At 36.7% G+C, this 24,359-nt stretch overlaps 1 protein-coding gene across 1 annotated transcript in view; it reads left to right on the top strand.

The window, feature by feature from the left end:
• Nucleotides 1-24,359, top strand: part of PRDM12 (PR/SET domain 12) — a 42,421-nt gene that overhangs the window by 5,762 nt on the left and 12,300 nt on the right. Inside the window, exons 3-4 of the mRNA XM_044058839.1 lie at nucleotides 854-1,009; nucleotides 13,771-13,882. Coding sequence (XP_043914774.1) covers nucleotides 854-1,009; nucleotides 13,771-13,882 — 268 coding nt within the window. The remainder of the gene's footprint in view (nucleotides 1-853; nucleotides 1,010-13,770; nucleotides 13,883-24,359) is intronic.

Here is a 24,359-nt window from a genome sequence, read left to right as displayed (position 1 = left end):
AGTACTTTCTTGGAGTGAAATCCAACACAAAGATAGATTGCTAAAGGGGTAAGAGTGGTATCACACTTGGGCTGTAACTTCTAAAAAAATTGTAAGCAGCAGAACTAAACTTTAGAATAAGGCAGCTGTTAAACAATTTCTGATAATTTTTCACAGTTTAACTAGAATATTTTTTGTCTGCTACATGCATGACAACTGACACTCCTCTTTACAGCCACATGGTATGAAATGCTAGATTATTTAGACTATGTGTATTTTAACATGCACAAAGGGGCAGATACATTCACAAACAGTTTCCCTTAAGTTACATCCTAGTCTCTTAATATAAACCCCCTGATACAAAATATTTGCAGAAAACAAGATGTTGCAGAGAAGAAAACAGTGCTGCTGTCATTATTGGTGTTGCAGATTTCGTGGTTAGCTGTGACTTATAAGAGAATTGCCTTTTCATTCCACAGCAGACAGTGCATAGGCTGTTACTCAATGATGTGAAAATGTTCCAGTAATGAACATGCAAAGGCTGAACTGAAAAGAAATGCCTCACCCATTATAACTTGAGTTTGAAATGCTATATGCAGTAGAGAACCGCTTATATTTTGTAATCCTTTGTTTAAGTAGGTTGGCTGGCTGTGCCCCAGTTTAACTTTCCTGTCTACCTGTAACAAATAGTTATGTGTCATCCTTGTCTGGTGATAATATCCTATAATGCAGTTATTAGCACTACCACAATTAACTTCCTAATTACAGTTCTCCCTCACTACCAAACATTCAGCCAGCTACTCACTAATCCAATTTAAGCACCATTGCTACTTAACAGTTATAATTAGCATGTGAATGTTTTCTTGTAAATTAGGTCTTTAATGAAGATGGTACTGTGCGCTACTTTATTGATGCCAGTCAAGAGGACCATCGGAGCTGGATGACTTACATTAAATGCGCCCGTAATGAACAAGAGCAGAATCTCGAGGTAGTTCAGATTGGAAACAGCATATTTTACAAAGCTATTGAGGTGAGATTCTTAAATGCATCTAATATTGGCTGCCTCTCCATTAGATCTTTTTGCTTAAGTAAATTACATTTTTTTTTTTTAGAAATTATATGACAGGTAATGTATTGAGGTTTCTGTGATTCCCAACAGGATGAAGGTCTAGACTTGTATAGTTATGCTGTTTCTTGAGGGGGGGGCAGGAAAAACTATAAATTGCTGCATTTGCCATGAATTAAACCAATAATTTGTTATATTATGTGTCAGAAGACAGTGGTACAAACCATTTATGTGGATGCAAAATGCCTACTATTCATGAAATGCAGAAAAACAATGCCAAATATCATTTTAAAGCATTATTGTTTATTTAGGAAGTGCCAACAAACCCCTGCCAACATACATACATTTACTAAATTCTCAAGGTACCCTACAAATTAGGTCATGTCTGAAGCACAGCATACATTAGTATGCCAATTAATTCAGTGTACTATTCGTCATCTGTAGCACCTGTTAATCTTGCACTGTAGTAGGTTGTAGATGCATTCATCAGTGTGTGTTCTACATGAATGGTTTAGGCGTATGTGACATGACATCAGATTTGGGGACCATATCAACCCTAACAGCAGCACTTAGTTTTCAGTTGATTGAATTAATGCCTTTCTGTTAGAAGTGCATGAATGATGTGCATTTGTTCGGTTATCAAATTATTCCAGGTGAAATAACACTGCAGCCTAAAAACTGGGTAATTTATAGTTCTTTATATCTATGTAACCTTTTTAACACCACAGGCTTTAGGTAATTAAGACCAAAGTCTATCCTGAGGCTATCTTGAACATTATAAAATTGCTTTCCTCATTTGATATTTTGTGTTAGATAAATAAATTAATCTGAGCTAAATTTTAGTGTAAAACAATTTCAGTATTTCACTACATTTCCTTTTTATGTTGTCTGAGCAGTTGTGTAGCTGCTAAAACTTAAATGCTTACCTGAGTCTCGTATACTAAAGGAGATGGATAGTGTCCACACAATTGTCTAAGCTGATGATAGTTTTACCAGACATATTAGAGACGGCTAGCTTGTATCTTAATCTTACTTCATCTGACTTGTTCAGAAGTTACCTTTATTCCATAAGCAAGAGGAATTATCAGCCTGCCTCAAAAGGTTGCATGTCTTAGACACCATCTTTTCTTTCTCGATTGTTAGAATTAAAGCCTGTCTGCTGACTTTTTCATATTTGGTACAGATAGCTAAGGCTTGCTATTGAACTTTATCTTGTAGTCTTGAGTTCAATTCCTTCAGTTTCCACTTAAAAAATGTATTATTCCAGGGAAGCCATTTAATCAGAGAGTGCTCCCAGATTACACCAGAAAGGAGGCTTACTCAGTTAATTGATGAAGTAACTAACTAAATATTTGGGATAGTTTCCCCTGTCACTGCCTATTCTTGCTATTTTAGTGGTTTGAACTATAGGTAGATTAAAGAACTTTTCAGTTAATTTTATTTATACTTGCAGCCTACCAAGAAACATCACCCCAGTTTTTCATAATATGAAATGACAAAGACAGTACAATATGGTAAAAAAAAAAAAAAAAAAAAAAAAGATATATATATATGTATATATATATATATATATATATATATATATATATATATAGAGAGAGAGAGAGAGAGTGCACTTCCCTCTCAAACTTCCTCACACCAGTGCATCAGTATTAGACTTTATTCCTTTTTATCACATTGGATTGAATCCATTGGTGCAATGTTTCTGTACAGGACTCTGCCAGTAAGGTCTATATCTGCTTATCAGTGCTAGAAGTTAGTGTGCAAATGGTAGATGCAGAACCAAATGATAGACATGGTGGGGCTGGGAAAATGCAAGAAATAGATATTTGCAGTTCAGATCTCAGTTGTTTTATGTGTGTGGCTGCATTTGAGTAAGCTTGTATAAGATGCACTTTGTTTTTCTTGAGTTCTCTAAATGAGATAAGATCATTTGATACTCAGGCTTGTAATGGGATTCTACTGAACTGTCATGCTTTTGAAATTAAAAGTATCTGTAAACTCACTGAGAAACCGAAGTCTCAGCCACATCAGTCAGCCCTAGATTTGAATATACTATTCAGCTGTTGGGAACCTTGTACAGGGAGAGGACAAGGCTTTCACTGGACCATGTTCCTTCCAGTACCAATAGAAAAAGGAACTCCTCAGTGTTGCCATATGGTTTTTATCATAGGGAAACCTAGCAAATCTAAGATAGACTAAGGAACAGCATGAATGGAAATCTGTGTTCCCTTTCTCACATGGTTATCAAAAATACCCACTCACTCACTCACTCACTCACTCACTCACTCACTCACTCACTCACTCACTCACTCACTCACTCACTCACTCACTCACTCACTCACTCACCAACCAAGTCAAGCTATCCATCTTTAAACATATTAACCATAGTACTCAAATAGTCTACTAATGGAGAAGAGTCATGAAAATCTACTCATGTGATAAGCATTCTGGTTGTTGCAGTCTGGTTTGTTGCTCTGTTACCTGACTAGTTTAAGCAATGTTAAATATTCTGTTAGAGAGGGACTATTTACACTTTGCAGTTCCAAGCTGGGCATCTGCTGTGGATATTGAAACCCTTCTTCTTCTTTCGGCTTTTCCCTGTTAGGGGTCACCACAGCGGATCACCTGTCTGCTCATGATTGGCAGTGGAGTTTTACGGTGTTGAGTTGCCAGCCCAGCACCCAACCTTCCACAGAAGGCACACACATGCACACACTCACACCTAGGGCCAATTTAGAGTGTCCAATCCACCTATAGCATATCGTTGGAATGTGGGAGGAAACCAGAGCACCCAGAGGAAACCCACGCGACCACAGGGAGGACATGCAGACTCCGCACAAAAGGCACCCCAGCCGAGGATCGAACTGGAGAACCTCTTGCTGTGAGGTGGCAATGCTAACCGCTGCACCACCGCGGCCACCCTTGGATATTGAAACCTGACCTAACAGAAATAAATAGCAAAGGGATTCCTGGAAATGTGAATGAGAAACTGAGCGTTCTCAATTTCTGGGTTAAACCTTTAAAGAAAACTGGTGCATTACTTAGTCTCACTGTAAGGTACTTTTTGTTTGTATTTATTAATTCACTCTCCCAGTTGTTGCTATAAATATTATTTATATAATAAGAGGATCTTTATTTATTACATCTTGTCTGTTTTTGAAACTTGCATTTGTACCTGGGGTTAAAGTTTTTTGCAAGTGACAGCATAGTTATTTTAGTAAAAAGAGAGTATTGTCAGTTAGTGGAGAGGATTAAGGCTTTGATTTACTAGTAAGGTGCCTTCTATAGTCCAGGGTACATGGTTTGATTCCTTTCACCTCTATTTGCCTGGTATGTGACTCTGATCAAGTCACCTATTCAGTGTCCCTGGATCACTCCTCAAAAGGGACATTTCTGTCCTGATTTATGTATTTAACACATGCATACAATAAAATAAGTCTGAAGCAGGTAGAATATATTGTTTCTGTATGAGATATATTGCAACAGCAGATGCAGTGTGTTTGAAAAACACCTACACATGCCAGTAATACAAAGGAATAATACACACCTTAAAATATATATACTGTATTTTATATAGATTTACTTGAGAAGAATAGTACTGCTTCTAAAACACTTTACATTTAGTCAGAGGTATATTAAAGACAACTATGCTGGCAAATATTTATACAGAAAAAAAATTAAACAATGTAGTTTTATTTTATGGTGTCCTTTCCATAAAGTTCTCAGTACTGACTAATTGGAAGAAAACGCGACAGAGGAAAAATGAGAAATACAGATTTAGTGAATTCTCTCTGAAGGTAAAAGTACCACCTGCCTTTTTATATTATTTTTTTTGCTCATGTGATTATACATGCTTCTTATGCCATAAATGCTAGCTCTTTCAAGCTTTGCTCTAAATACTACAAATCAATCACACCAAAGATCAATATTTTCTGTACTTAAAGCCCAGGCACATGAAGGTGCCTCTTAGTAAAGTACAGCAAATTCCCTGTGTACATATTGGCATTGCATATGTAATCATCACTGCATGTCTACTTATCGCATGCAAGGGTGCCTTAAAATGAGATGCCACAAGGACGCTAGTTTTTACTCTCTAAACCAAGATACACTACTACTGACTTGCTTGGTTAGCTTTATAAAACATTTGGCTTGTAAGTGGTAACACCATTTAGTAGATGTATTAACAGGAAGTAGGAATGTGGTGCTCTCGTACGCTTCATGATGCAGTAGGAAATGAATACTAGCATCAGACAATTGGACCACAGAATAGCTGTACATATTTAACTCTGTTCATGAAGACTATGGCAGTTTAATGCTACAAAAACACAAAAATCACATCTTTAGGTGATAACTTAGCAATAGTAGGAATCAAACTAGCATCCATCGCAAATGATATCTGAGTACACGCAAATAATCTATAACATATGTAATACATGTGCTATCAGAGACACAGAAGGAGGTCCAATCCAAATATTAATAATGTAAAATTAGTGTAAGTGAGATTTCTCTTAGATATATTACAGTTGTCTCTATGACAATGTAGATAGGCAGATGTACACACACACACACACACACACACACACACACACACACACACACACACACGTTATATCACTTTATATATGATATATTATATTGTATTACTTTCACATTAGTTCTATAGTCATACCCAAGGGTTCTGCATATTCTTTACTTGGGAAGGTCAGTGAATATAAACTGGGCCATTTCATGTAAGCTGTACCTTAGTAATGGCCCTCATTACTCTCTGGTCCTGTTGATGTGATATTTGCTTTCCAGGACATGTGCTGTATAAATGTGTTGAATATGATAAGTATTTCTGATAATTGTTTTTTCTTTCTTTCTGTTTTACTTGGGGTATTCCTTCTGTACGCCATAAGCAAGGTATTGGTGATGGCAGGACAACATTTAAATTAGACAGTGGTAAACTATACTCTGCCACATAAGTGAATGGTTGCTTAACAAAGAAGTTTATCTTACTATAGAATTTGGCTTATAAATACTTCACAGATCTCTAAATAATAGGTTATAAGAAGTGGGGATGGCTAGAAAATGTGGATAATAATGCAAAATGCTGAACGCTCACTCAAAGAAGAACTGCGTAAGAACTGATGATACGGAGAATATTGTTTAAACTCGTCTTCCATTTACCTAGTAAGGTTAAACGGCTCTTACCTTACAAGAAAAGCTTTACTAAGAGGTCAGATTCCTATATTAGATAGTCTGTCAGATTTATATATGGAATCCTTAGCTCTGAATTAAAGAATTATCCATTTTATCTATTACATGCTACTGTTCTCACTCACCATCAGCTACTGGTTCGACTTTTATGTAGGACTACCTGATGCTACTCTTGTGTATTGGACAGAAATAATTTTTTTGAAATTAGCAAATTAAAGTACTTTCTAACATTGTCATTTTAAATTGAATTCATCAGAAATTGTAGCTATTCTGATAGTGGACATGCCTCACAATCCCAGTGCTATTTTCCTACTAACTATTATTATAGCTACATATACTATTTAATAACCTGTTAAAACCCTCAAAAAGAACTTTAGCTCCATCTACACACAGAAAATCAGAAATGTTCAAATGTTCTTTTATACACACATGCGCGCGCGCACACACACACACACACACACACATATATATGTGTGTGTGTGAGTGTGTGTGTGTGTGTGTGTGTGTGTGTGTGTGTGTGTAAATAAATATATATATATATATATATATATATATGGAATTTATATATATATATATATATATATATATATATATATATATATATATATAGATATACTCAAACATTTGCAATGCTGAATGCTTTTTGTATGCTGGCAGAAGGGATCCAAACTCATTTGATTGCTTCTGCTGAGTTAAGTCCGTGCAAGATTGTGAACAGTGAGGATCAGTGAATTTGCTCTTTTCCCACTGTTGAGCGATCTGGGAAATGGTATACACAATTTGCAGGGAGTGAAGGAGGCACAGCCAAGTTTACTCCGTTGCCAAAAATATTAAGTGTTTTGTATTTTTGATGTTTTGGGATTTGATCTTTCAGAATCAATGTTTAGACTTTCAACATTTATGTGCTTCAATGTTTTGAAGTATATCCATATCTATCTATATAGATATAGATACAGATATGTGCGTGTGTGTATACAATTAAATTGATCAAATACCATTTATGCCAACGTGCATAATACTAAAACAAATTGATCGATATTATGCACACTGATACTGTACTATGCTTTCACAGAGAAATAATTTTGGCACATGCAAAACTTAAAAAAAACACAAAGATAAAATTACTTTTTGCAAGGGGGCAAGCACCCCCACACACCCTGCTAATTATATATTCTAACTCTGAGAATGCACAATCCCCAGGGAAATGAGTATATTCCCTTACCAGTGGATTGTCAGTCTCACATGCCTGTTGATCAAATTGTATCAATTAAACAGCCAAATTATCATTCAACAAAGTTACCAGGAGACACACACACACACACACACACACATATATATATATATATATATATATATATATATATATATATATATATATATATATATATATATACACACACACACATATATAGCTTGAAAAAATGGGCTAGACTAGGCTTACTGGAGGACACACATGACCAAAAAACTGCACCATTGCCTACCCTGCTACAAGTCTAGTGCATCTTTTAATGATTTTCACTTTATGAGGAAGTGATATATACATTATAAATACATGCATCTGGTTGTGTGGCTTTTTTGTACATACACCACCACGCACCTGGAGCACTATTATGATGCAACAGTGTAGTAATAAATTGGAAGCATAAGATGCTGTCATATGGATTAAGATATCTTATTGGTGAAAGTTTTTGCCTTATATCTCCAAGTTCAGGCTTCAGGGTTAACACCCTTCATCGTCTGCCTGGATTACTTGTTCTCTTATTACCTTTTTGTATTTTCTCCTGGTACTGTGGCTTCCTCTCACATCCAAAAACATGGTTAAATGGCTACAATAAACTTTTTATTTACACTGTAATTTTTCCTTTCCCTTGCAGCCCTGGTCATGGGTGAAAAGGATCAGAAAAGGATAATTTTCCTTATGTAGTTTACAAATAAATAATAGTAAACAGCACATACTGAGTTCTGTGAAGTGTATACCCATTTAATAAAAAAATAGAGCACAATAAAAATGTACACAATAATGGGGCGAGTAGTGAATCTTAATTACAATGAAAAGTTAAGCTCAGCTTGCACCCACTATCTTATAAATTGGTCAAAGGATATCTAATATTAGCCTAGAAGTATTTATGAAATAATAAATTAGTAGCACTATGGGGGCAGCTTTTTCATCCCAACTAATAACCAAAAATAATATGTTGATAATCAACCATTATAACACTTTAATTAAGAACAGTTTTACACTGTAAAATATTTCAAACCACGTGCCAGTTATAATAAGGTATGCTACAAGTTAAACAAAAAAAAAACTAAGAAAGAACCATACTGCTAGTTTGGAGCAAGAGTTTATAATGACAGCATTTTTGTGATGCAAACTGTTACACATTTTTTCCAAGCTCCTGTGTTTGTTGTTTAAACACATTGTAACATTTCAACATTGTAACATAGTGCGCTGTCTCACAATGTTGTCTCAAAGAGCATTAGTTAATGTATGAAATTAACTGATATGTTTCCAATCATTCTTCTTGCCAGACTCAGATATGTCCTAATTAACTGGTGTGCTTGGCATCATCTAGTTAGAGGGGGTCCGTAGCACTCCTTAAATTTATTCAACTTCTTAATTTCTATTCTGGACTATCAGTTCCTGAGTTGCATGTGAGAAGTACTATTGTAGTTTAGACACAGTGTCATGCTCGCAATAACTAGACCTGGAGGTAGCAGTTTTAACAGTATGTACAACATATCAGAATCGCTGGGACTACATTTTTCAATCCACAGTCATGTAGACAATTCCATGTCAGTGTAGTGCTGTCCAACAGAAGAGGTATTGGATGGTACTTTTCCTTTTTGCAGATAAAACATGAACTTTCTTACTAAACCTCTCCTCATACATCTCAACCTGTTAGCACAAAAAATCTGGAGAAAGCCAAAATTATGGGGGGACAAAACCCCAAAATAGAGACAGATATTAAATATTGCTGTCATAAACTTAGAAAGTTGCTAGAATAAAAGGTCTTATATTACCATACATTTTCTAATGGATATGAAATCTGAAACTGAAATGCCTTTCACTATTTAGTGAATTCAGTCCTAACTGATTTGCCAGAAAACCACACAGACAAACAATATGAAGTGAAAGTCTGGACATTCTGCAAAAGACTAGCGAGTTGAGAGGTATACCTCTCCTGTGGAGTTGTGTTCAAAGATATTGATTTATAGGAATTAAATGGTTAATTGATTTTCATGTGCTGACATTGTAGGAATTGTACTAGCAGTTGTTATATACAATTTATAGCAGTATGACAAATGTTCTTTTATTCTGTAGTTCATACAAAAATAAGCAAAATAAAGACAAATTGGAAACTAAATTAAACAGACTAGCACCATTATAAAATAGGTATCACATTTAGAAGTACAAGTTCTGCTAGGTTACTAATCTGATTTAAAATATCACGGTCTATTAATTTCCTTTTACTGATGTGCAACACAATCCACATTCAATAACATTAACAGATTTTATGGTATGGTAAAAACGACTAAGTGACTATTGTTTTGATATTCTTCTCCCTTGGAGGAGGGGAGGGTTATGAAAAAATGATGGGATACCTGTGTTGCTCAGACCTTTTATATGCTTATATTGAATAATGCAAGGCCATTGTCATCTGTGTTGCCAAGATTTGGGAATTCATTTTTCTGACATTTAAGTGAAAACAATTATTTTCTTGGTTCTGGGTTTTTTATTTCCTGAAAATGCATAGTACTAATACATTTTTCAAATAATAGATTGCAAATGTAGCATTTAAAATTGTTAATGATGGATACACTGACAGTCCATATCCATCCATGGATATAGCACCAGCTAACATAGACATTTCAGGCAGTTCAAACACAAGACAGCACATACATTTTCTGCTTGGAAAGCAATACATTGGAGAGGATTGCTCTGATGCTTACAAAGTGTAAATATTTCCAATCCAAAGTCTCACTGTAATGACAAAGAACCCCCCCCCCCAAACCATCTCATTCCATCACCACATTATATCCCCTAATCTAACTTTACCCAACAACAGCAACTTTGACATTAAAAAACTCTGCAGGGGTTAAAAGATATTTATCATTCACAGCTGTCAGCACCTGAGGTTACATTCCTTCAGTATTCAGAAATTGGATGATAGCATGACAGTGAATTCCACATGGAGAGTCTTGTCACAGTATATCAAGTAGTGTCATTAAGTGCTCCTTTTCATAAATAAATCAGTATAGACCAATTAATGGAAACATCAGTAAGAATGAGGTTATTTTATTATAAAACACAACATTGTTCTTTGTTCTGTTCATTAACTGATTCAAGGACTTCTTTTCCCTCCATGCATTGTAGTTATCAGTATTGTCCTTTTGCAGATGAGAACTGGACGCTGCTGTCTATTACCCTAAAGGTAGTATCACAAACTTCTTTACTTGTAGAGTAGAATTGCTACTGCTGACATGACTGATTACCCCTGGGAGCACTACAGACTTTACCTCTTAAGGTTAAAAGATCCAGCTTGAGATATATTAACCATACTAGCAAGAAAAAGTAGAAAAATAAACTTGCAGCCTTTTTTCATAATACTGTTCTAATATGAGTAACATGTTAAGGCTGTAACAGACATTCCACACTATGTTTTAGATACTGTGTTCTTAAATGGAAGATAATGTATAGCAGCTTACATGCGCCGAGACACACAGCCACACAAGTAGCAAAATGTCAGCTTATGCAAAAGGGGGTTACTGTGCTGAATGGGCAGTCTGAGTGCATTACTCACAAAATTCTGATCATGATGACTGCATCCATAGTTCAGAGGCATATAGTTAAGGACAAAATGAACACAGACTGCTGGGATCTCAGAGCTGACATGTTTATCCTACCCGTCTGTTGTCTTACTCTTTTCATGTCATCGATTATATGTTTACCTGTATATTATTGAACTGCATCAAAATAGACATTATTACTACCTTATCTATACTTTTACTGTTCTGGGCACGCATCTGTCTTTTTGTAAACAACTACCTTTTCACATTTTCCTTGGTCATATCCTTGACGTAATTTAAACATCTCTTGTTATTTCCTTGTGTGCAGTGTTAATGCCATTGTTATATTTGAAAAGTTATACCATATCCACTTGTGTTAATTTGGTCACTTTCAGTCTGCGCATGTATCTCTCCTGTCCTCTAACTGACACATCCCTTTTTCACCATATCTTACATGGTATATCACTTACATCTTCCGGTAGTGAACTCTAACTTTTCTTGGGAGGAGTCCTTATCAGTAATGACGTCTGATTTTCCAGATCATATGAATTGAGTCAGTTGACTGTTTTATATCATATATGACGACAAAGATATTTTAATGCACTCAATGTCAATGACTATCATGAGTTTGGGCCACAGTGTGCAATGTACACCCTGCTAGTCTTTACATGTGCCACATGTATCTGCTTTCACATGCACAGCTGCTATGCCAGCTGCTGTAATATGCTGTCCTTTAACTGTTAATTATGGAAACCTGTTCCCCAGTATACACTAGATGTCATTCTTCATCTGGTGGTCCTCTTTGCAGCCCACCTCTGAAGTGAATGAGTAGATGTCAGCCACTCACTCTCCCCTCCCCTCCTACCAACCTCAGATCTGGTGCTCAAACCTGGATCATTGGCACTGCAGTTAGGGCTTTATTTATCTGAGTCACAGAGGCAGCTTTTCTGTTGGACTTGGACTGCCTTCATTTACCCATGCCATTTCACTGATAAATCTTCCGGAAAGGTTTTGAATGATTTTTATAAAAAATTAGCTTCTGATAACCCCTAAGTGCTGAATAAATGACATATAACATGATCTGAGTTTTGCATATATGCACTGCTGGGTAATAAGCATGTGTTTTGAGTTTGCTTCTAATATGAATATTGTGTCAGATAATTAGCATGAGTAGGATTTTTGCTTCTGTTATAGCCACATTTTAATTAATAACAACAGAATAAAAATGCTGCAATTTTATGTTTTGTGTTATATAATTTATTAAACAATTTATTAAATTTATTATGGAATAAATCACTGGAAAATCAGTCTATGCTATGATTCCATTCCAGATAGAACTATGTTGCTAGCTAATTAGCATGAAGTGAGATTTTTGCTTGAGATATAAACGTGTTGCAGAACAATTAATGCATGCTGTGATTTTGCTTCTGATATAAATGTTGCCGAATAATTAGTGCACGCTGTGATTTTGCTTCTGATATAAATGTGTCGCTGGGTAATTAGCATATGCTGTTATTTGGCTTCCAATGTAAATGCATTGCAGGGCAATTAACATTTGCTGTAATCTTGCATCTGATGTAAAAGTTTGAGAAAAGAAAAAAAGCTTCTCTCTCACACTGAGGCATAGCAGAAAAGAGTGTTTTTCTCCTGAAATAATCCACATTACCTGGAATTTTAATTCCAACTACGACCATATCAAGAACGAGTTAATGAATCAGAACATTTGGAAGCTTTCCTTTTAAGTATGTTACGTTAACCTTTTCCACTGTTTTTCTTAAACTTCTCGTATGTGATTCTTGTTTGCTAGTTTCCAGACATGAAACATACTTGAAGTTTCTTCATTTGAGCTCATAATGACAACTCCAAAAACAACAACACCATTTTGTGACTTCAGTAACCATTTTTATATCCATTTTCAACTTAGAGTCACACCCCACAAATATTTAGAACTTCTGAACAACACTATACACCTAATAATAACAGAATAATATAAAGCTGATTTTATTTAATGTTAATATTAAATGAATACATACTCTTAATGAATTAATTCACATCGCAGAGTGGTGTGAAAAAATCAGGTTTAATTGTTCTTCAAAACAGACACATTATAATTCTACCATAAGTCTTATGAAGACACACACACACACACACACACACACACACACACACACACACACACACACACACACACACACACACACACACACACGTCTTCTCTGCTTTCTTCTTTTTACTTACAATGGGATCGTTTTGTTTCAGAGTGGCTATTCCAGTACGTTCTGGAGCATCCAAGTATGAACATACATGTACCAACATACATTAACTTCCCATTTCTTAGTAATAATAAGACCATAGCTGCCCTCAGAATGAACAGACACTCATGTTTAGGCTATTCTATACGCAAGGAGAACAGCAGTTATATAGGGATGCTTTGGGGATGTGAAAATATCCATCATATATGTAAAAGAGGTGCAGCTAAGACTCCCCGGGGGGACTGGGGGGGGGGATATGCAGAACTAGTCAGCACATAGAAGAGTCAAGTTAAAGGCAACTAACTTCCAGATCATCTCTGTTCAGCTAACTTCCAGATAATCCCGCTTCTGTTTAACCTTTAAGGATAGTCAGTATGATAATGAAGTGCTTCAATACGTTTAGGTTACATGGGTTCTGATCTAAACAAGAACAAAAAAAAAGCAACAGAAGCCTTATAATTTTTTTGTTTTCCTCTTCCACAGACAATACCTCCAGATCAAGAATTACTGGTTTGGTATGGAAACTCTCACAACACTTTCCTCGGTATCCCTGGTGTGCCTGGACTGGAGGAGGAACAGAAAAAGCATAAGCAAGGTAATTTAATGTGTACTTAGGATAAAGATACGCAATTTGTTATGCTGACTTGAGATGCTGTATCTTGTTTTTTAAAGCAGATCTTCTTCTTACTGACTGCAACTATGATTTTGTGCCCTGAATATCTGTAAAGCCCTAATATGTTTTTTGTCATCACATCTATGTAGAATGCAGAACTATTGGGCTCATTTTGACAGTATACTTCCTTATAGCAAATGCATCTAATCAGCCAGTTTCACAATAGGTTTAATTACCAGAAACTGACATTCATAGAAAAAAATCTTACTAGCTGTTTCTGAATGAAGTCACAGTTCATGACTTTATTTATCCCAACCAATTGAATGAAGTCACAGTTCATAACTTATTTATCCCAACCAATTGGAACAAGCTGACACAAGCTGTTACATTTTTCTTTTGCTAAGGCTCGCAATGTGTTCTATCTTCGCCTATCAGCTGGTATACACTTTCAGAGGAGAAATATTCTGCTGACAGAATAGGTCTAAATTCATCAAAATGGCTAACCAGAGTATAAAGACATGAGTCAAAGGGTAAAATGTTTTATGATCCCATTAGCTGTATTAGGAGATTTAGTGAAAGTGTAGTAGAGGTTCCAATGTGCCATTTTATATGTTGAGGTTAATTACCGATAGCTGTGATTACATATTCATATGTAGATTAGGCAAAGAACATAGACGAAAGTTGTTGCTAACTATGAATGGGGTAAAGTCCTAGTAATTCACATTTATACTGCGTAATTGAAAATATTATAGCATTAAACTGCACAGTGTTGTACTTCAGCCATGCTGCAATACAATGGGAATGAGATGAGACACCTGACCTGTGCTGACTAGTCCTTTGATTTTATTTCAGTAGACATGATAACAACTGGATTACCAATTCAGGATGAGGTGCTAATGCCATAATAATAATACTAATAATAATAATAATAATAATAATTATTATTATTATTATTATTAATACAGATGCTCTGATGGATAAATGGTAGCCTCCATCAAATCAAACAAAAATGAAAAGGCATCTCATTTCAGAAGTATGTTCAGTTAAAGGTACAACAACACATAAATTCATAGATTCATAGGAATTTACTAGGCCTCTGATCTGTGAGGATCTTAAGAAGCCTACCCTTATATTCCCACAATAGTTTTTAACCCTTATATTTTGTGTACAAATAACACAGAGATAGGCTAAACAAGGATATGTTGGGACATTTATATGTATCCCCTGTCCATGTGAGACAGGTGTGAATTAACAGTTACTCATCCATTCATTCAAATTATATTTGAATGGAGTAAGAGAATTACTTTGTTTAATGTGGAGTGGAAGATGGTTCCACAGAAGCGGTATTCTCTGTGATACAAACCAATCCATCCAACATGTTCTGTTTTTTTTTTTGAAAGAACGATTGAGATCCCTTCAGCAGGTATTTATGATACCATTGGACTTGCGAATGTGTAATAAGTCTGACGATAGGGTCTGTTGAATCTCTATAGTTAAGGCAGAGGTCACCTCTCAGTAGCATCTGTGACACTGAGAAGAGGGGCAAGGCTCTGAGATGGTTTACATAGTTTTTATGATTTAGGCCCTTGATTTGTTTTACTTAGAAAGTGTTGCTGTCTTTCCAGTTGTGACAAGTGTTTGGAGAGGTACATAAAGGAAGAGGTATTATGCTCAATGATCAGCCTAAGGAGTGCCAAGTACAGCAGAACAATTATATCCCTGGATCCGGATGTGGTACTTTTAGATACAAGCTGTGCAGTGAAAAAGGACTTCCTTATAATAGTGGATATGTGGTGATTGAAGGATTGTTGACATAGACTCCCAGATCCCTAACTATGGGAACAATTTTCAGGGGTGTGTTATCAATATGATAGTTAGAAGGGGAGTCATGATTGCACCCTTCTTGCGTTTAGTTTTAGTCCATGGTAGTTAGAAGGGGAGTCATGATTACACCCTTCTTGCGTTTAGTTTTAGTCCATGGTAGTTAGAAAGGGAGTCATGATTACACCCTTCTTGCATTTAGTTTTAGTCCATGGTAGTTAGAAGGGGAGTCATGACTACACCCTTCTTGCGTTTGGTTTAGTCCATGGTAGTTAGAAGGGGAGTCATGATTACACCCTTCTTGCGTTTAGTTTAGTCCATGGTAGTTAGAAGGGGCGTCATGATTACACCCTTCTTGCGTTTAGTTTTAGTCCATGGTAGTTAGAAGGGGAGTCATGATTACACCCTTCTTGCGTTTAGTTTTAGTCCATGGTAGTTAGAAGGGGAGTCATGATTACACCCTTCTTGCATTTAGTTTTAGTCCATGGTAGTTAGAAGGGGAGTCATGACTACACCCTTCTTGCGTTTGGTTTAGTCCATGGTAGTTAGAAGGGGAGTCATGATTACACCCTTCTTGCGTTTAGTTTAGTCCATGGTAGTTAGAAGGGGAGTCATGATTACACCCTTCTTGCGTTTAGTTTTAGTCCATGGTAGTTAGAAGGGGAGTCATGATTACACCCTTCTTGCGTTTGGTTTAGTCCATGGTAGTTAGAAGGGGAGTCATGATTACACCCTTCTTGCGTTTAGTTTAGTCCATGGTAGTTAGAAGGGGAGTCATGATTACACCCTTCTTGCGTTTGGTTTAGTCCATGGTTTACAGGTTTACATAACCATCCTGTTATTATGCCATTGTTTTCATCTGCAGAGATATATTTGGGTTGCACTAAGGTCACTACAAGGTGGATGTTATTGCAGAAACGTTAAGAACACATCTGTAGTTTTACGTACACTGATTGCTGTAATAGATACCATCATATTAAAAGAAAAAATAACTGACAGGGTCAGACTTTAAAAAGAAGAAATGAAAACAAGCACACGTATTCACTACTAAATCATCTTCAGAGATTGCCAATCTCAAGCAGTTAGTCTGTCTGTGTGATCCACATTAGTCTGTTGAAAGATGATACATTATTCACTATTTTGCTTGGGTGCCTGTTTATATGAGTCATCGTTAACCCAGGGAATAAAGTTTTTCACTATTCTTAGGGCCTTACTGACCAATATCTATATTATAAAAAGTACAGTAACTGTTGCATTACAACAGGATATAACACTTAAACATGTGAATATGCAACAGTACATAATCCTTGAGACTGAAAACTGAGATGCAGGGGATCACTTACTGAAACACCGATAAATAAATAAATAAGCAAACAAACACAAATAAAAAAGAATACATGTTTATGTTCATACACATAATTCAGGTAAGTAACCATCCATGTAGTAAGTGGCATGTGCAAAGCAGTACAAGCTTTAAAATAGACAACCACATTTCTGCTTAAGATGCATTCACAAGGTGTCCTTCCTTGACATTGATGGCCCGTAGCAGTCTAAGCTTAGTTGTGTAATAGAAGGGCTGGGTAGAATTAAGTTTTTGGAGGATTGCGCTCCTTCTTGGAGATAGGTTGGGAAAAGCAGGAATGCATCATGTTGTGACACCTAGCTGAGGATGGGTATCACTGCAGGGTTCTGTATGTAACATAGGATATTTGATTTATGCTGATGCGGCAGAGGAAGGCTGCATGTGAGACAACCACAGCTAGCAGGAAAATGGGGACACAGACAGGGGTTATTAGACTATTATGTGAAGACAGATAATAACCTGTACCTTCTACAGTTACCCAGGATAGCATATCTGAACCTATACTAGGTATATTTTATGAAGTTTTATTGTGAATGGCCATTTGCTGTTAATAAGGTTACATAATCTGAGATGCTCTTCAAAGGTTCTCCTGTGGTTTACAAGCTATATGAAAGATTGAACCTCAGCAGCGCAATGACAAAAATAATGTATATTCACATCAAATATTGGCGTGCCTCAGTGTTCCATTCTAGGAGCCGTAACAAGCAGCTAAATGTCATACCGAGCTTCTCAGCTTATAAAAAAGCCACTAAAGCATTTGTTTTTAATGCAGACAGAATAAAGAGAATGTCACTTAACTCAGTGCAATATCTTCTACTCTCCTTTCTCTGTATAGCTAGTTGTGGCAAATTCATGTAACGGCTGAATACACACAGTAATACATATCTTATTTCTTTCCCCCTTCTAACCCTCTGCTACTCACCGAATATCTTCCCCAACTCTTGTGTGCTCTCTACCCTCACCATGCCATCCAGTCATCTTACCTACTACAACTCAGGCCATGTTATGGTCATCTTACTTCCTACAACTCAGGCCATGCTATGCGAACTTACGCACACATTGCAATAACTTTATTGTTTGTCTTCTTACCATCCTCTTTGTAAGTCATTGTCGGGTTCTTCATTTCACTTTCATAACTTATATATTCTGCCTTTCCAGGCTATATTTTTTAAACGCATATAGTCTATGCTAGGCCTTCTAGTTTCGTTATTGTCTTCATTACAATTTAATTTCAATTTGTCAAACTTTTTATCATTATTACATTTTAATTGTCATAAGTGTAAACACTCTATGGTTTCTTTCAGATCCCTAATGTGTAATTAAGTGTACACCTTCCATCTCCATTATTATGAGCAGTGCAGCTGTATTTGATTTAGTTTACCACATCTTCCTTAATATGGCTAACTGTTCCCCTCGTTATTATGAAAGCCACTTTAGATCACACCCTGAAAAGAGGCCACTGACCTTGTAGGACTAACTTGGTATCAAAAGGTAAATAAATATTTCACTGTATGTTTGTTACAATGTGAATACTTTATATACCATTTACAACAGGCCTTAGTATTTCTTTGTAAAAGTCATTCTTGTATTAATTTTTGACTGTGTACATGGAAAGTGAGTCCTATCCAATAGGATTCATCTGGATAACAAAACACACATACATGGATAAAAATAAATAACATTTGTTTTGCAGCAGGCCCTTCCCTGAGCAACCCAGACCCAGTAGGCCATTCCTGACATTGCTACTATGTCATCTCTGCTACTCCTTAGCTGCTCCCCATTTACTACTAAGTGGCTCCCCAGTTGGCCTTACTGAGGTAGGAACTTCCCCAGCCAGTGAATGTAGCTTCATAGCTGCCCATAAGTGTCCCATGTTGGTTTGGGTTGGCAGCTTATTGAGGGTGAAGCTGGAACCATTTCATTGCTGGAAGAATTTGTTTCCTCATGTGGCATATGAATCCAAGTCATCCTTCCCACATATTCTGTTACTATTAGCATGGTACACTGCTGCTACCCCTTGATTTCTACTAGGAGTCAATGTGAAAGTGATGGATTCCCCATTTACCCATCCCATCCAGTTCCAATGAAAGACAGTGGTCAGGTGCCGTCCAGCAACCTAATTTTATTACTGAACCATGGTTACCGTTGTCACAGTTATGGGGAAACTGTCTGCATCTGATGTCTGACCTGACATTTCTGTCTTAGTGATAGATAAAATGTTACTTTCTCCAAAAAGTTAAAGTACTATTCCTAGAGACAAGCCACGGTTTTCTCTTTTTTCTGATATAAACCTTGATTAATGCTAATTAACAGAAATGGAGAAGGTCTGAGTCTTTGGATGGGCTATAGGTATAACAGAAGTAGCAGGAGAAAATGAAATGGTAACAAGGTGACCTCAGTACGTACCATAGATACTGCTGTTCAACAAGAAACCAGACTATTACAGGTAAATCCATTACAGGCTGTCTATGTCAAATATGTTGACACATCTAAAGGGCACCACTGATGTACAAGCAAAATGCTGTTGTTCAATGGGGGCTTCATCTTCATACCCTCTGCTTTGGGAAGACAACTCCACAGCAACCAACACCTTAGTTATACTGGTGAAAGGGATATTTTTCCTGATACTGTGTTTTCAAATCCAGACTGCTGGCCACATTGTCAGACTTCTTGACATCCATTCACTGTCAAGCTGCTGGACGCCAGTTCAAACAATGGGGCAAGTAATGCTTCCTGTTGAAGCATTACTATTCAGGAATCAGGTGTATACTGACAACTAGGGGTCACAAGGTGTACCCAAAACATTTATTTGTCTGTCTTGAAAACTCTTCTTTTCAAGTGTTGCTATTAATAGCTGCTTAGAAGAAAATTAGCTTGTTTTGTGTAGTTTCATAGGACATATTGTCAGATATGTGTGGTTCTAATATTAGAAGTTCATGTACTTCACTGATTATTCTTAAATACCAGATATTTATAACAATTCACAACATCTGTATTTTTTTAAACTTACTGGTAGGCTTTTAAAAGTCTGCTTTTTTGTTAATTATTTACTCTTTGGCTGCCAGTGACTTCAGACTCCTCTTGGACAGCTTCCTCATGTTTCCATCCTCCATAGCTCCTTGTGTGCTGGTAATAACCCAATGTAACCCTTAACTGGGAGGATTTACAAGCCTTGTTAGATCACCATGCACCACAAATGGAACGTAGCTAGGGTGGGAATCGTTCCCATGTGGCTCACAGAGGCGTTTATTGTACATGAAACATTAACTCTTCACCAACGTGCTGGAAGATGTTCTCATGATGAGCATGCACATAGGAACTGCAGGGTGTGTTGCCTCACCTCCATAGCGATATGTTCTTCAACTCTCTGTCCATCTCATTGCATAGGGACACTTGTACTTGATTGTCAGTCTGCTCTGGGAGCTGCGACATCCGACAGCACAAGTCGCTCTTACATCTTCTCTGAATGAGATGAGCAGACGTAAACCTCACCGTTCTTTTTCTTTCCCTCATCAGCTCCGACAGTACCTGAGCCCGATAGTTAGACTTGGGTTATGTGGGTCACAGTTAGATACTCATCACTGTATCACACATACTTAATCTGGAATGTTACAAGGATACTTCTTCGCTATTTGGAAAAATAAGTTAACATGAATATTTCTCTTTCTCTCTTTTACTGATCAGCAGACATGCAATTATTCTCCCCCCTCCTTCCCCTGATGTAGAACTTCCTTTACAGTATTTCAGTTTTCACTTTATTTAATAACGCACTGTGTTGTAATATGAGTTTGGCATATTACAGTGAGAACTCTTTTTTAATCCCACTGTCTCTGCATTTGTATTTTTTTTCTCCTTTTTGCTGTATACATGACCCCTTTCTCCAGTGTCAATAATATGGTTCCTACAGGACCAGATGGCCCACTTTGCTGTACCATCCCTTGCTGGCACCCTTGCTAAAACCCATGTAGACCTATAAACTTTCCTGTATTTGACAATTATATCACAATGGCATATATTCCCTTCTTCTATGAAAAAAATGTATACAAAAGAAGGAAAAAGCTTTCATTTAAGACTTATACTCTTTGTACCACAACACTTACAGTGCAGCTAAACCTTACAGTCTCCCACAACATGGCTTTATTAGCACTTATTACTATAACATTTACCAAGCTCAGAAATTACACAAGCTCCATTTGTGCTCCCAAAACAGAATGCTAAGATCCATATAACTCTGATGAGATGAATCTACTTCCCTGATAGACTGCAGGTGTGATATGCCCTGGAGCTAGCCTTGAACATGTGCAGAACAGCACCTCAGTCATGACAGAGGCAGGAGAGAGCTGTAGTACCTTTATCTGTTTTCCAGCCACCAGCAGCCACCTCTCTCTTCTCATCTAAGCTTGGCTGAATTCCCTTACCCCACTGTTTTGGAGACTGGGATGCATAAAATATAAATGACTAATTCTGCTGCCTTTATCAGTCTAGACACAGATGCTTTTATACACTATCAGCAGCATATACTGGGATCATTGCACCTTTTTAGAGGTGGAATAAACATAAACACAATAAAAAGTTCCTTTTGAGTATCGTATTGATTTTCTCTTGGTACGACTGCTTTTCTCTAGCAGTCACAACTATTATCAGTGCCTCGTTTCTTCCAGCAGGTTCTAGATGGAAGGAATTCAATTCCCAGTCAATTTATTTCAAAGCATCCATTTGACTAAACAGTTTCAAAAAGGTTAGCCCTTTATAATAACACATCTTTTTTATTCATGGTGAGGGGCCCCAGAGTAACAAAATGACAATTTAATCAGCCGTAATTAGAACAGATGTATAACACGCTCCACGAATGGGATTATTTAGATGCCAGAGGAACAGTAATGCCAACAGTATGGCTATTTTTAATGACACTGACTTACTTTAGGTTAATAATGACTACAGATTAGATGGAATGACATGGCTGAACCATGATTTTCAGGAGGATAAAGTCACTGGAGACTGTTAAAGAAGAGCTTAGCTTTCTGGTTAAGAGTGAATCTTGGAAATGAAAGGATGATATTAGCTTTCATTTAGGAGTCAAACCCAAGACTGATTCTCTGCATAGCAACAAGGAAGAATCCCATTTCTTTAGTGACTAATGTAGGAAAGCAAAATCTTAGCATCTGATTGACGGACTCACTTTTTCACTTGTGATTAATGCAGTCTACATAATTATGCTATGCCTTAAGCTGCACCTTTGTGATATGTGGCATGCTGGTAATGATACTTTGTAGACATTACTGAATAAGCATAACAGCATGAAGTGGAATTACAGAGAGAGAGAGAGAGAGAGAGAGAGAGTGTGTGTTGTCTTCAATTGGTCATTATAAAGCTATGTCCACTTTTACAGTGCAGAACACTTACAGCCTATGCTTCATATGAAAGATGACACAACTTGTATTCACCTCATCATCTTGCTGAAATAATTGACTTCTGGGTATCTGTGAGGAATATATTAGTAGCCAAACAGAAGTGAGCATGGTACAGGGGATTTGGATCTCATATGCTAAAATAATAAACAATTGTACAGCTGTATACACTTTCTACTTTTCGCAAGAAAAACATCAAAATAACCTCAGTTATCATAGAGTCCAAGAAAGTACATCATACTGTTCCAGATCAATATGGTATACACTAAATAAATAAATCTTATGTGGCATCATCTCAATGCTTTAAGCAAACATCTCTATGCAATATTGTTTAAAAGTTGGGGAAATAAACTAATTGAAAAATCCCCTTTTCATAATGTATGCATCAGTATAACAAATCCATTTTACAGTGCTCATCTCTCTAACACACACACAAACACACAATTAAATGCAGAAAGAACACAGACCTGCCAGCAACAAATTTTCAGTCTATGAGCAAACCCTTATGCAGACTTAAAGACCATGTATGAGAGGCCTAATGACATTGAATTTCTATACTTTTATTACATCTGAGTCAAATTAATACAAACCATTTCCTGCAAAACAAGTGATTTATGGAGTAGCTGAGAGAAGTAATTGCCCTGCCTTTTAAGAAGGCTTGAGAACATGGGGTATAATAGTTTATGTCCCTGAACCAGATGCATTTCTACTGCCCATATTTGTACAGCCCTAGTGGTCTCATGGCAGTCTGTGCTCTGTCTGGACCTGTGTGTCTACCAGCTAGCCAACTAACTGTTGAGACATGAACAGGGAAACTGTACTGCACATTTTAAGAGGTTGTAAAAACTAAGTTTGGGCACTTAAGAGGAAAAGGCATGCCTTTTTTTAAGTGATCATTACATACAGCTGAGGAAAAAAACAAAACAGTTGTTACCTATACTGCTACTAAAATGCGTATGTAAAATCGAGCAGACATTTATATGCAAAGTGGAGCAAGCATTTATAATAGAACCAGCAAAATTGCATGGCCCTCAGGTTTGCTGGAGGAAAATTAAGCTTTTTATTTTGATCTGTTACATTAAAAATCCTAGCTGTAATCTAATAGAAATACATACTGCAAATTATTGTAAAGCCAGGATACTCCAGCATGTTCCTTGTGAGGAGTGTGCAAAAATAATCAAAAATAAAGTGTGTTTTAGAGAAACTGACATGTAGCTCTTTTAACCTGAGGTATATTAAGGCACATGACTAGTTGTGTTGCCCTCTTAAAATCTTCTGAAGGGTCCATGGTTTTGCTGTTTGCTAATAAAAATCATATTAATGCTGCAACAATAAAAGCATTAGAGAGGGCTTCATTTTTTATATTATTTGAGATTAGAATTTGAACACTCCATGTAGACATACATTGCTTGCTTTAGGTTTATATGTTACCCAGTTCAAACATAATGACCTGACTGCTGGTGTTTACCTTCTCTTCTACTTTTCTTTTGTGTGTATATGTGTGTGTGTGTGTGTGTGTGTGTGTGTGTGTGTGTGTGTGTGTGTGTGTGTGTGTGTGTGTGTGTGTGTGTGTGTGTGTGTGTGTGTGTGTTGGGGGAGGGGTATATGTATAGGTTCATAGGTGTTTACTAGACTAATGATCACAAGGTACCTTGATATGTACATTGCTGAAGGATGGTAATACAGAAAAACATAATTCAGACTCAGTGGAAAGTTAAAGTGTCTAATAATCTATATTTATATTGAAATTATCAATATCAGAGTCATCAGTTTGCAAATTTTCTAGACAGTGATTACAAATGTTTCAGAAGCATGCAGTCATGTAGCTCTACCTGGTGGGAAGCCATGCCATGACAGTCAAATGGAT

The sequence above is a fragment of the Protopterus annectens genome, chromosome 16.part0 (genome assembly GCF_019279795.1).
Source record: "Protopterus annectens isolate FY-2018-M chromosome 16.part0, PAN1.0, whole genome shotgun sequence".
Taxonomy (NCBI): domain Eukaryota; kingdom Metazoa; phylum Chordata; order Ceratodontiformes; family Protopteridae; genus Protopterus; species Protopterus annectens.
The sequence above is the reverse complement of the archived record's forward strand: the minus strand, read 5'-3'. Positions and strand labels throughout refer to the sequence as shown.